This window comes from Pseudopodoces humilis, chromosome 5 (genome assembly GCF_049639895.1).
Source record: "Pseudopodoces humilis isolate 2021_Gansu_Grassland_sample_001 chromosome 5, ASM4963989v1, whole genome shotgun sequence".
NCBI lineage: Eukaryota > Metazoa > Chordata > Aves > Passeriformes > Paridae > Pseudopodoces > Pseudopodoces humilis.
In genome coordinates, this window is record NC_142204.1 from 67,695,496 (window position 1) to 67,710,476 (window position 14,981).

The 14,981-nt window shown below is 37.8% G+C and overlaps 1 protein-coding gene across 4 annotated transcripts in view; it reads right to left on the bottom strand.

The window, feature by feature from the left end:
• CELF2 (CUGBP Elav-like family member 2) overlaps window positions 1-14,981 on the bottom strand; it is a 541,755-nt gene that overhangs the window by 298,391 nt on the left and 228,383 nt on the right. For all 4 annotated transcript variants that reach the window (XM_088055373.1, XM_088055372.1, XM_088055374.1 and 1 more), the window contains one exon: window positions 6,070-6,105. Coding sequence is in view for 1 of the 4 variants with exons in the window: in XM_014255170.2 (XP_014110645.1) it covers window positions 6,070-6,105 (36 nt within the window). In the remaining 3 variants the exon portion in view is untranslated. The remainder of the gene's footprint in view (window positions 1-6,069; window positions 6,106-14,981) is intronic.

Below are 14,981 nucleotides of genomic sequence, written 5' to 3' on the forward strand. Positions count from 1 at the left end.
ACTTTAACACTTATAAAAGTCGGGCTGCTCACCTTAAATTAAAGCTATCATCAGGTGAAACATTTAGTCTGTGCTATTCCCCCAGGCTCCATTTTCAGGCAATGGAGAAAGAAAAACAATTCCCAAGGTTATTCACCTAGTCCTGAGATGAGGCACCTATTTCTCTCCATCTGTCCCCTGGTTCTTTTGACAGGACTTTTGTGAAAACTAAATTTAGGCAATATGAATCCTGCCGTTGGTATCCTCATAATTCTTGAATGCGAGTCATCAGTAAGCACATATGGATAATCACCTCTATGCTCCTTAGGCTCCTCTTAAGATTTTAAAAATATCTGTTTAGAAAGGGATCAGATTGCACATAAGTGTGTTTTAAGATTATCATTAGCTCTAAAAAACATATTTCAAAACAGCTGCATAACAACAACAAAGAGACATGCTGACAGCTACTACAAGGAATTGCTCCATGTTGCATTGTAAGGATACTGAAGCTTTACTTAGGAAAAATAAAAATCAGAATAGTGAAGAGACTTTGTGTATTATTTCCTCAAAACTTCCAGATTCTCTTACAATAACATAAAACTTGTTACCATCCCAAATAATTACTGTAATTTAGATTCCACTGCCTCAAAGTGCAAGCACCACCAGGGCATTCCTCTACAACAGATACAATGGGGTATCGGCAGTCCTGCTTGCAGTACAGAAAAGCAGCTCAAAGGTTAGATGGAAGAAGCAATGCTTCAAAATGAGAATTTGAGGCAGAGAAAAAGGTCAAACACCAGATTCTTTCTTATTTTTTTCTTATTTTTTTCTTATTTTTTTTTAATAAGGGAGAGATTAGTTAAATTCAAGTCTCATTTCAAAATAACTACTTTCTTTAGAAAATAGCAGGCATCCAAATTATGGAAAATCTGCTCTTTAAGACAGTTGACTTGAGAACATTTAAATATCGAGGGCTGGAATCTTTTTCTTTTCTTTTTAATGATGTGGTTTAGGAAAAGATAGAAGATGATATCATTTCCAAAGACTAGCTCTGGATTGCTGCATATAGTTTGACATTCAAGATATTTTAATGTTATCAGCTAGCACTGCCTGCCATCAGGGATGAGCAATGTTTGCTTGACCAATTATTTATATGCCTCTAAAACAAGAGTGAGTTTTGAGAAAGGATTTATTTGAAGGTGGAAAGCAAAACTTCTCTATTAGAAGAGAGGATCACAAATGGGCCATGCCAAATAACTGCTTTATTTAAGGGAGAATAAAGCTTCAGTAAATGTTATGTGAGGGTATGGAAAATTCTGTCATAGTTTGGCAGAGACATGCCTGGCGTAGGCAGGTGGGAGTTCAAGCCTGACATAAAAAAAGTAGCACTGGTGACATGAGAGGACATGAAAACACGAGGGGTGAAAGGTATGACCTGGTGTTCCCAGAGGGAGAGAAATTGCTTGCCAGAATATCTCAGCTGGGAGGGAACCAAAAATGCAAACACAGAAAGTCACCCCAACTCCCACTGTCTGTGCAAACCCAGGGAAGCCAGCAGTTGAGATATCAGCTTGGTCTTTAGACCATGCCCCTATTACTGTCAGGAAAAAATCCTTTTCATTTCATAGTAATTAAAATGCTCATAGATGTTTTATTAACTCACTCTACAGAGCCACATAGATTTTATAATTCATCCAAGCACTTACAAGTAGTTACTTGTGTTAGGCTGTCAAGACAGAAATGATTCAAAACCTTGTGTACTGAGCTTCTTGGAAGACATATCATTCCCTAACACAATGGTATTAGAAAGACTGCTGACAGATAGTGATCAAGAGATTTCATTTTGCTTGTCATATGGTGGGTTGTCAATTCTTCTTTTTTCTTTAGATAAAAGCTTAGTTGCATTAGATTTCAATAATGGTGAAGTTGCAGGTTAACATTTTTCAAAAGCACCAAAGTGACTTCAGTACTTAAATTCTATTTTCAAAATGCTGTAGACACTTGAGAACAGAAGTCTTTACAGTAAATGGAACTGAGACATTATTAAAGAAATTTATGGAATGGGGAGAATAAAACCCCAACTCAAGAGTGCCAAAGTTTGTACCCTAATCCAGACCACAGGTTTAAAAATAGATTAAGTTTATAGATTATTAAAATTCAAGGACAAGCCAAAGATTTACATTTCCATTTTGAACATACTTGCTTGTTTTAACATCAATGTATCCACTGCAGATTTCTTCCTACAGTTCTAAAAGAATTTCTAAATGACAATTTCAAGATGGCCTTCACCACAAAATACAAGATTTGCTGAGTTTTGCTCAGGATTTAAGCAGGTGATTCAGTGACATTTCTGCAAACTTTTCCATTAAAATATACATGCAAATTATTAGCTTGATTTTTTTTCCCTTATTTTAACAGCTTAGAGGAGGAAGTAGACATTTAAACTTTACTCCCCCCTTGAATGAAATGAAAAATTGAGCCAGTACATAAAAGTGGAAAAGTAGCCCAGATTTTCCATCTATTAATACTAACCTAGTATTAAGCAAATAAATAATCCATGCGGTTAGTCTATATTTAAAATATTTGTTCTTCTTTAAATATAAAGTAACTTTCACAGAAACAAACAGAAGTGGCTAGAGACTGAAATCATTCCTTTGAAATTGAAGCTGAGTATTTTCTCCTTTAAGCTCCAAACATCATCTCCCTCATGCCCATAGGGCTTCACACTGTGCTCCAGGACTCCATTCGTTCACTGCTCCCCTCGACTGCTGAGCTCAGAGGCTGGTCCAGAAAAGGCTGGTTAGTGTAGCTTCCCCAAGATTTAAGAAGATTATCTCCATTCATTAATTGTCATTTTTTAATGGTGAATTTCTCAAGTTAAACTGTATTTTTTCTAATGTTTTTAGTTTGCTCTTTTATTGCAGGTACTGACTATGAAATGTTGAGAGCAAACACGGTTTGAAACAGAACTGCCATTGCAGCTATAGAGCATCTACAAGGAAAAAAAAATAGGCCAGACCTTTATTAAATTTTAAAAGTATGCCTTCACTACACTCTTGTAAAGATCCAAATAGGGTATTCAAATCTCTAGAGATCACCAGTATAATTTCTTTATCATGTTCCATTTAAAATTTAATTATGTAGTCTACAACAAGAAGTATCTGAGTACTCTAAATAGGTCATGCAATGAACAACTTAATATTATTGTAAAGTTTTCCTTGTGAAGATCTCTTCTTTGATGTGCTGTTGCACATAGAAAGCCTTTCTTCGAAAAAACAATATACATTCATAGCTATAATAATGTCATTTATTATAAAAATTGTAAAGCTTCTTTATCACATTTTAAGTCTGAATTTTCAATTCATTCTCTAGCCTAGGCTTCCTGAAATCATCAGAAATAACTGGTAAATTAGAACTGACACAATATAATTGTACAGGATATTTTTATATCTTTCTACAGGCAAAGTTAATCTATTATCTTTCCTACTAAATGATGTCCACCAACTCACATTTTTCTATTTTTGCCTATCAGTGATACACATACTTCTGTGGCAAGAAGGGTGATTTCTTCTTCCTTTAAATATAATCATTAGAGAACCATCAGCAGTATTTAATAGAAAATGAATATATTAAAAATTCACATTTACCAAGACATTTTGTTATATTTGCTTTTTTAAAAAAATGCACACTTTTAACATCTCTTGGTTACTACTGAGATGAGAAAATATTCAAAATATACTCTTCTGTACTTCTGACTTATTAAAGGGCTTTATGGGAGCAAATCCCCAATCTCACCTCTTTAATTCAACTATGAAAAAATCAGAAGGGGTTTTTGAGAATTTTTTTTAAATGACAACAACAACAACAACAATAAATAATTAATGCCACCAGTGCCTAAACTTTCTTGACAGCCAGACAAAATATTCCAAGTACAGACACATCTGTTCACACTTACGCCATTTTCAGTGAAAACCCTTTCACCAGGTTTGGGAGTGCATGAAAATGATTTGATCAATCCTGGCCACAAATATATCCAAGAGTCATTACTGCTCTGGGAAAAGGCCTTGTGTTTGCCTGGACAAAGGAGGGTTGGATTTCCAGGGTTACAGGGGACTTGCTCTGCCCCACTGGACAAAACACAGTGATGGGAATCCCAGCAATGATGGGAAATTGGTTATTAATGTCGTCATTTCAAGGTGCAATACCTAACATTTTATGTGCTATAAAGTGGTTTCAGGAAGAAGGTGAAGAAGATGTGGGGAAATTAGACTATTTCACTGTTATGAATTAATAATAGCAAAACGAGTCACTTGACATTTGAAAGAAGAACAAAAAATATTAGATTAATAGATCACAACACAAGATTAAAAACCCCAAGGAGCTGTTTGCTTAGAGAAATTCAGGAACAGGTGAATCCTGGAGAAGGCTGGAGGACAAGCCAACCTGTGCCTAGCTGGAAACATTTGTTTTAAATCATGACAAGATCATTTGGTTTAATATTTATAACACAATTACAATGCCTTGTGCACATTGCTGGTATAATCTGATTTTACTTGTGACATCTTACTGCAGTTGAAATTAAAGCCTTGTGGTAATAATTCAAAAAGCACATTTAGACAATCATTAATGACAAGTATAAAATGGGATGTTTATCCAAGCACTTATGTGTCTCATTTTAACTTTAATTTGAAGTGGAATTAATTTCTTCAGTGTAAAAACTCCATGTTTCCAGTATATTAGTCCTATAATACCTCACCAAGTGCAGTAAAACTAGAAGCATTTTAGCACTAAAACCAGTAAAAGATACAACTAAGCATCAATATTGACATTCCTGGCCAAGGAGATGGCTACACTATTGAATCCCTGGTTTTTTTGGGGTGTGTATATGTGTATATGAAGAAATGAAATTATTTTGCAAGGAAGAAGAAGAAAATTTGGTGTCAGATAGGTCTGATCACTGGTCAGCTCTTCAAACACATGGCAAAATTTTACCAGCATATTTGCTTGCACAACCGTAGAGACCAAGTGGCAGTAAACAATAAAAAGAGATGCATCTATTAAATGAAGAAATCATATAAATCACATAAATTTGTACACACAGAACAAAGGGGCACATTACACAGGGAATAGTCATCATATATAGTGAAAATACATATTTTCACAACTTATCAATATGAAAAAGTCAACTATTATATACCACAGACCCTCTAAAGAAAGGTGGATTTTTTTTCTCTGCCTTAGAATCAGAAGCAACTTGCATGTATTAGAATACATAAAGAAAACTGTCCTTCCTGGTGAAATATTCTTTTTACATTACATATTATTTGAACCACAACACTGCTTTAGTCAGAGGATAGCAAAACCCCCCAAAACTATAACCCCACCTGAGAGCAGAACCAGTGGCAGAAGGTACAAGAGGACTGAGAGCATCTGTTTTTTTAACTCACCAGACATCGCTGCTAAATGACAGATTACCATATCAGATTTTTTGTTTCCCTTCTCTCCATCCTTTTCTCTATCTGCATGATTACAGCATTTTATTGCATCCTCTGACAATACGTAGACAGGTCTCTCTTCAAAAATCTCTATCACAGCCTGGGAGTCTTGTCTAGTTCTATTATTTTATGAAAAGCTTTCTCAGCATAGAAGAATTTGGTCTAAGCTGCTTTCCTGCTTTCCAAATGAAAATGCCTTAAGATCACAGCTTTTTTTTCCTCCTACCTCCAAGTTTCCCTCCTCTCATCCCTCAGGTGAAATGTAAAGCAAAAGCCAAACCACCTGCCATGGGTATAATTGCACAGCTGGAAGGAAGCCACAGCTGGGATTTTTCTCATCAGGTGCACAACTGTGCTGAGCCTCAAAGCAACTTCAACCCGTCGCTTTAAGCTGTGTGGGCTTGGCTGTGCCAGTATTTCAGTGTCATTTGTCTGTCTGTGGCATGCAGGGAGCGTTCTCCTCTCTGCACCCCCGTTCTCAGTATCCCAGCAGTTTTCCCTAGGAAAAGGATCATGTTCTGGCTCCAAAGGTCGTGCCTCTTTCAGCACCTTCCGGACATTGACACACAGATGCAGCTTAGAGCAACTTGCTTACCTTGGTAATGTTCCAGACAACTCTGTGGCAGTCTCTCTGAAAGACACAAAGGGAGGAAAACTTAGTTTGTGTTTTAAACAGCTATAAAATTTTTAAGATGCCTTTGTACTGCTTGTGTTTTATAGGAGTGCAGACACACATCCACAGCTCCGTACGCAAAGGCGTCACTGGCGGATGCGATGCACCCCGATCATATACAAAAGAATGTGAAAAAGCAGACGATGGAGTGTGATCTAAGGATCTATCAGAATCAAGTTCTCCGTGGTACAATTACTCATTTTTTTAGGCTTAAAATTATCACTGTTTCAAATGCCAGCACTGCATGATCTTACATAGACAAAACGAAGCACTGGGCCAATTTTCCAGTGGAAAATGTTCCCTTTTATTTCAGTGCTGCAGCAAAAGGAAGGCATTGGACAGTTCTACAATCAGGTTGTGCACACTGAGAAAATACCATGTTAATGTTAAATCTTCTTATGCTGGTCTTAAACAACAGTCGCTTTCCAAATATGTGACTTTTCATCCAATTTACTTGTCTGAAACCCTTTTGTGGGTGTACAATTTGTTTGAGGGAAGCTGAGTGCGAGATAGTGGAAGTGGGCTAATGTAGTGGCATGTCACATTAAAGCGCAATTAAATGCATTTCCATTACCTATGTACACAGTCCTTAAAATACATCCCAGATTTATCACCACTGTATGTCCTTGTTTCCCTCCCCAGCAAATTTGCCTAGACCTTATCCAAGAATCAGGAAAACAACTGGAATGCTCCAGTTCTCATTTTTCTCCCATACATAGGACCTTATAAAACCAGAAAGAAGGCATAAGAGGCTTCATTTTCTTAGACTTGACCAGATACCCATCTCATTCCACAGTTTTCTAGTCCAGTTATAAAATTTGTATCCAATATACAAATTTTCTGCATGGAAGGAAACTGGTTAGTTCATACCCTTTTTGCTTCAGCTGAGATAGAAACTGCAAAATTTCACATCTGTAGATGGAACTTAGGGTATGGAACAATTCTTAACATAATGTTTTCTTATTATTTACAGCAGAGAAAATCCTTCCATGCACTTTTACAGCTGGAGGGGAATCTTTTAGTAAGGGGAGGTGGTAGTAATTAAGATAGGTCCCAAAATCTTCTTTGCCTTCGCAATTTCCAAAACTATGGATCTAGTTATCTCTCTGTATTGAAACAACCCTACACATTTTTGTTGCAAGAATAAGAACCTTATACATACAGACTGAACCCCAAAGGCTAATTTATTTATGAATCCAAAGGAAGAACAAGAAAGAAATATATTTTTGAAGGCTCTTCTAGAGTTTCCACATATTATGAAGTCACTTTTCTTGATGCGGCAACTACAGAGTTAATATATTAAAACCACAATAATCCAGAGCTCCTCTTCAGGAGATCTTTCTAGACGTTTCTAGTGCTTTTTTGGCACTATAGGAACTGTGAGAAGCTATGAGAGTCTAATTTTTTTTAATTGCAATTTTTTTTTTTTTTTTATTTATTTGATATCCCACAGTGATACCAGGCTTTTTCCTTGATGGTTACACTGACAATTGTATTCTGCATTACAATGTCAGATGAAGTGAAATAGTCCCTCTAAATGTGCACAGCTTTGCGTTTTCAGAGTCTCTATCTCCAAGCTGTGCAGTTTGCTGGGCACAGAAGGTTGCCTTAAACCTCCCAGTGCTTTGCTTCAAAAGGCACAGAGCAGAACTGTGTTCAGTGGTTGCAAAGGAGATTAAGCAAGAAATATAAAATGGCTCACACCCTTTTCTTGCATGCACCATTCAGCAGCAGTCCAGCAGAAATTTAAGCCTCCAGGAAAAAGCAGTTTCCACCCTAGCTAAGGCAGACAGGTACATCTTTAGCAGGAGTCTGTGATGAACAAAGTCCATAATATAAATGACATCAAAGATGAGAGCCAGGAGCAAGAGCAAGTGAATGTAAACAGATAAGAAAAAGAAATTAGAGCAATAGAGACTCAGTTTCTATGGGGTTATTTGATACAGCTGTACATTTTAGATATTTTATTTTCATTAAACTCCTGCACATTGATATCACACCACCTTATTTTCTAAGCCCTATTCATGACTTATACAATTTAATGAATTAATATAATATTTTTTATGACCTATCAAAGAACTGAATCACTAAATAGTTCCAACAGTCAGGACATTTTCCCCTCCCACCTTTAATCCCAGACATCATCTCTTTTCATTGAAATGTCTTTTTTTTTTTGAAGGAAAGAACCTAGATCTGGGAATCTCTTTGTTTCTTCTTCTAAAGGGCTCCATAGCCTTTAGCAATCCGTTGCTGTTCCAATAACAGAATGGCACAAACCTTATTGCTTTAGGGTATGGCAACATTTTATAAAATAGCAGTTGCTCATCCAGCTTAAAAGAGACAACCAGGCAAATCATGGGTGAGTGCTGCAGGAAGCATCAAGAAGCAGAATAAGGTTAGAATATAAGTTTAAAAAAGGATGTTAAACTGGAACCACACTGTCAGTTTGTGAGCAGAGCAGTGAGTGATTGGTGCATCTAAATTTCTAAAGATTTTCGTTTTTGTTAAATAACCCTCTCTACAAGGGATGCTAGCGTTGTGAAAACAATTATTAAATAGTCGATGCAGTGGTAAAAAAATCTGAATGTGATCAGAATATTAAACAAAGACACTGCAGGTCTTTAACATACATTTTTAATGTAATTAATTTTGTTGCCAGTTTCACATTTGGTCAGATCAAATTCCATTTTTTAGCAAAAAAATATGTAAGGTAATGGTTTAAAAAAATGGAAATACAGATCCAACTCAAATAAAACTCAAGTCCACAAGTAAAAGTCTGATTAGTTCCCAACTATCCAAAGATTTCACTGCTTCTCTTCAACTCAGTAAACACTTCTACCATAAAAACAAATTAACCCTACTTTTGATTATGAAACTAAAAATATTATTTCCCAGGAAACAAACACAATTATCCCCACCATGCCATTGAATATAATGGTATATGGACTGCTGAAGATGGTTAATATACGCAGTAAGTGTTCCTATAAATATTAAGAATTGAAACACCACTCTATAAATATATTTCATGGGAGTTTAAAAAAGAAAATCTTTTGGAGCAAATTACTCATCAAGAAAACCCTTATTGTTTGTTTAAAGATAATAGATACTCATTCTGTAGTCATTCAAGAAACTGAAAGTAGACTTGCACAACTGATTTTCAGACCACTAGTACTCCCAAATGACACACACAAAAAATATAACTCACAATTTACTGTATCTACAGGAAACAAAAAATTATTGGATGAAAACCAAAAGATAATACTCAAAGGGAGATTGAATATATGATCATGTATTTTTACATCCAGCCTGTGATATGAAAGGATGACCTTGAAAAAGTGTGAGGATGGAAACTTGAATGCTTTGTCAGAGCTGCCCTGAATTCCACTGAAATCAGCTCCAATGCAAATGGGATGATCTCAACAGTGCTAAGGCAAGGAGAAGACCTGTCTGAAGACCCTGGAAAGCTGTGATGAGGAGGATGACAATATGGAAGAGCAGGGCAGTGTCTCCAGGAAGATAATTTACAATTTCAAAGCATTTTGTGTTCAGTTGCAAAGGACAGATACAGGACAACACAATCTGTACATAAGGCAGATGCAGGTGCTGTTGAAACCAGGAGAGTGCTGGGGGGAGGTCTGCACCCCAAAATATTGAACCCTCCCATTGGGTCTTCCAAAGAAGCAAAGTTACAAATTGTTTCTGAGACCTGTGAGGAGCCTTGACCTGCTGCAGAGGCTCAGCGCTCTCGAGAGGACCATGTAGCTCTTATCAAAGCCCAGGGAGCCAGTGTGGGTGAACCAAGCACCACACACTCATTTTGTCATTTCTCTCCACAGGCTGAGAAATCCTGCCCGTAGGATTGAAGTAGGATGTATACCAAAGCAGAAAAGTATAAATATTTTAGTCAAAACCTTGCAGTGAAGTGGAAGTGGGAAGATCTGCATAAAGATCAGCAAACAGACTTTATTGCCTAATACTTCTGTTTAAAAGAGTTGTTCAAGAAAACTCTTCATAATATCTGGAAAGTGTTGTGTTTATATTAAATGTTTTGTTCACTGAGAAATCATATGGTGCTCTGCTCTCTGAGGCTGACTGGCAGCTGCTGTTACCCACCTACATGCAGGATTTAGCACAACACAGCTCTGAAGTTTGACTCTGCAACATTTTGCAGTTTGCCCAGAGAAGTTGTGGCTGCCCCATCCCAGGAAGTGACGACAAGACCAGGTTGGATGGGGCTTGGAGCAACCTGGTCTAATGGAAGGTGTCCCTGGTCATGGCAGAAGGATTGGAATGAGATGATTTTTAAGTCCCTTCCAACACAAATAATTTGATGATTTTTGCTGTGTTTCTGCAGAGATGTAAACTGAGGCACAAGAGACAAGGCAGCTTCTAAGGGGCAGCTGAGGTCATCTGGGCTAAATGCATGCCAATAACCTGAGCAAGTACTGAGTTCAAACCATAAAAGTCAAGACTTCACTTAGAAATCATCTTTTAGTTCTGCAGGATCATGACCCTTAGCGATTTGGAAGCTTTAGGTCTCCATCGAGAACAATTTTTGTTCTGAAAAGGAAAGCATATGGATTCTAGCTAAGCAATCTGTCGGGGTGCTGGGGAAGATGCAAAAAAAGGCAGCAACACATTCCTGCAATCGTGTTACCGTTCTTCCTTTTTCCATCTCACACTTTGGGGAGAGGATAAAGCCCGCCTACGGCACACAAGGCACATGAGGATAAGGGCGAAGCTGGAGAAGGGATCTGCATGGTGTGCTAATAAGAATGCAGCTCAAATGCAAGCAGAAAAGCCCCAGGATGCAGAATATGGGATTCTCCCAGTTTGGAAAGAGGGGTCTCCTAACCCTGAGGTCTTGGTTTTAGGCATCAGAACCAGCAGTCAACATTTCAACAAGGAGGGTTAAAAGGTCCTGTCTTCTCCAGGACAGGTGAACATGACCCCTTTGATTCCCTGGGATGTACAGAAGCAGTAATTTCCATTACTTGTGCTCATTTTCCTTAAAGCACAAAAAATCACAGTAGGTTAAGCTGATATTTCTGGTTTGGGTGAAACATTCAACCCTTCACTACACAGAATCCTACCACTGACACAAGCATTGATCTTACTGGAAGGGATATATTTGTAAAGAGAAAAAAGTACACATTGAAGAAAAATGATGTATTTTGAATGATCACTTGAAAAGTTGCAGGTTTTTTTCCAGGAATACCCACTGGGCATAACTGGGTAATGCCAAGACCACTGATGTATATATCAAATTGCATATAACAAGTTTGTTCCTAGTTAAAATATTTCCAAATATTTCGTAACAGTAAGTTGTTCTTTGCTTTGCCCCAGGAGCAAATCTGACTTGCCAGAACAAGCAACTCACCTGATGCTTTTGATCACTTTTTCCTGACTCTGCCTATGCACACACACTGCACCACTGACTGACTAACACAAGAAAATCGGGGTGGAGAAGGCTCCAAAATTTGTTGTTGAACAACACCCCTCAATCAGGCCACCAATAAAACTTTTTTAATTGTAGAGTCCACAATTACAGAGAGGTTCTCTGCTCCTAGACATGCATCAGCAATGTGGAAAAGACAGCCACTAATTGTCAGTATAAAGCAGAACTAAAGAAAAGTTTACAAAGGGATAAGAAGGATTTTCCACTCAAAGCAGGGGAGAACAGCTGAAGAGGAGCTTTAAATTAGCTTTAAAAGGAAGGTTGTATCAGGAAGAATATAATTTGTTTCTTGGAGTCTCACCAAGACTTGGGAGTCAATGCCTCTAGTCTTGCAGAATAGTGCAGTGGGATTTTTAATGACCACAAATGGACAGGACATTGATTTCACATTCCAGGTGAAAAATGGCACCTCCAAAGACACATTGTTGTCTCTGCTCTTCCTAAAATCACACTGGGGACAGCATCTGCCTTGACTTGGAAGAATTAATAGTGTGTATTGAAATACCATTGTGAGACACAAGATATTTCACTGGTCTTAAATTGGATAGTTTCTCAGATTTGTAAGCGTGCAGCAACATAAACTGGCTACATTTGGATAAAATATATGGTTTAAATTCTGGATTCAGTTTTGCTATGATTAATTTGATAGATTTCAGAGAAAGCTTTGTTTTTTCTGTATTGCATGCTCTTTACATATCTTTTTTGTAGAATTGTTTCTTATGCCAACTAGAGATCAAAATGGTCAAAACCAATTTCATCTTTTAAAAAGCCTAAACTATTAAAAACTATCAAGATTTCAAACTGATTCTTTTGTAAGTATTTTATCTTTCACACAGTAAGCAGCAAATAAATACAATGCCATGTTATATCTTCACACCAAGCTTAGCTATCTAACAAGGATCACACATTTGCAGCAGAAACTCTGCATAAACAGTCTCTGAATGTGCTATTTAAGTACAAGCTAAATACTCTTTTTTTAGGAAGTGATGTAACAAGTTCATATGTAAAAATCTATTTCTATGCAATGTGACATTCTGCAAGATTAGCTGACTGAGATAAAGGACATGAGCAAACATGCTTGTTGTTTTCTCCCACGATTATTTTTAAAAGCTGCATTTTTCAGTATTCTAAATTTGCTATTTCTGAATTTTTTATTCCTCCTTAGGTATTCAGAAAGAAATCTCTATGTAGTCAGTGATAACCACCTGACACAAAAACTGTTCAAGTCCAGTGTACATCCTGTGTGCAAATAATACCCCAAATAAAACCTGCCCTCATCATTGTGACTACTTGATATATTTTATAAAAAATTAAGTTTGATTTACCCCAACATCTTTGAAACAGCAATATTATAACTTACAAGTCAAAGCATAATTCAGGCTAAAGTCTCACTCCTTGCAATTTAACTACCATTCCCAGCTAAGATTTTGGCCCCTTGTTTAACTACCCACCAAGGACATTATGTGAAACTTCTCTCTCATACATCCTTTGCTCTGCTGTTAAAGAGCATTAATATTAATTTCTATTAATAGGTGGGAGAAACACATCAGTGTCCATTTGAGAGTCTGATAATGGGGGCATGGATGGGATGCGATTCAGCCAGAGTCATTAGGGAGAAATGCCAGGGCATGGAGAAGAAATGAAGATCCCACTCTGGTGCTTTGCTCCAAGGTCAGACCCTGCCTTTGTGGATGTGGATGTTACCATGTATTTTCTCAGATAAAAATGTATTTTGAAAGTTAACAGCTTGGAAATGAAGAAAGAAAGCACTGTACGTACAGGATTTATCTCTCTAGGACACAGCAAGCAGCAGGAAGAACATGGGGGAGAATCCACCATGGTACTGACTCCAACACCCTCACCCTGTTAGTACAGGAAGAGAAAGAACTGATGCACAGGCAACTGCCTCAGGGAGCTCAGTAGGAGGAAAATACCCTCTGTCTCTCTCCAAAATGAGAAGAAAGATCATTCAAAACAGAGCAGATGTTCCTCCCCATATGCTCATTGAACTTGCTGTAATCTCCCAGGGTAGAAAATCTTACACATTTGGTATTTGACTGACCTGTAGCTCATGCTGCACTGCCACTGGTGCAGTGTTACCTTACCACCATCTCTTCTCACTGTGCCAAGGAAAGGAGGGGAATCACACCCAAAGTCTCAGCAGCAACTTCGGGTCAAACTTAGTTGTACAAATATAGAACTGCAGGAGAATTCTGGGCCATGAACTAATTCTACAGAAGAATTATGGAGTCATAAAATTGTTTGGGCTGGAAGATCATCCCATGGGCAGGGAACCTTCTGCTCAAAAAAACCTGACCAGGTTGCTCAAAGCCCCATTCAATTTGGCCTTGACTTCCAGGAATGGAACAGTCACAGCTTCCCTGGGCAACCTGTGCCAGGGCCTCACCACCCTCATAGGAAAGAATTTCTCCTTAATATCTGATATAAATCTACCCTCTTCAGATTAAATCTGTTATCCCTTCTGTCACAACACTCCCCAGTGAAGAGTCCCTTCTCTTTCTTGTAGATCCTTCCTGGTACTGGAAGGTGCTATAGGGCAGCATGGAGCCTTCTCCAGGCTGAGCAATCCAAGATGTCATACATTCACAAGGTTGCATGAGATATATGCAGAAAGACAAAGAAATTACTCAAGTTTTATAGATTGTGATAGCCTAAGTTATTTCCTCAGTTTCTGACATATTGTACAGGGCTTCAGTAAGCATTTCAGATATTTAAGACTTTGTCATACTTGTGTAAGGTGAGAGGCACAGTTATGTGTACAAGTGTCTTTATAATGAGCCATTGGGTGGGCCAAATGTTGATGTCTTCAGTGATGAATACCAAAAAGAAAAAGCCACCCTAACAACACCTCACCCTTTCTGCCCATATTTCCCTCACAAATCTCACAATGCCAACAGTTCAAAACTCTGGTGTTCCCCGGTGTCAGATGTTTCCACTAATATACACAAACTTCAAGCCACTCAAAAAGTTTGGAGGCCTTATTTAAACTTATTTCAGAGAAGTAACTCTTGTTCTCTGCCAAGAAATGCCAAGCTTGGAAATGGCATCTCATCCTGGTCTCAAAATACTTTACTGAAGCTAAACAACTTGGATACTTCAGCTATTATGTGTTCACATAGTTACTCATTTTCTTGGCCAATGCAGACTGGGCTGAGATGGGCTTTTGGGGATCTCTGAAGTTTTGTGAAGGAAGGATTTCTAGAACAAAGTGAGATGCTAAGTATAGGTACCTTGGGAGAACCAGTATAAGGTAGGAAAGGGATGAACTTGTTTGCCCATTCAGTATGCAAAAATACAGGAATGGCATCAGCAACTATCAGGGGGAAAAAACACAAACAAAGTGAAACAAATTAAA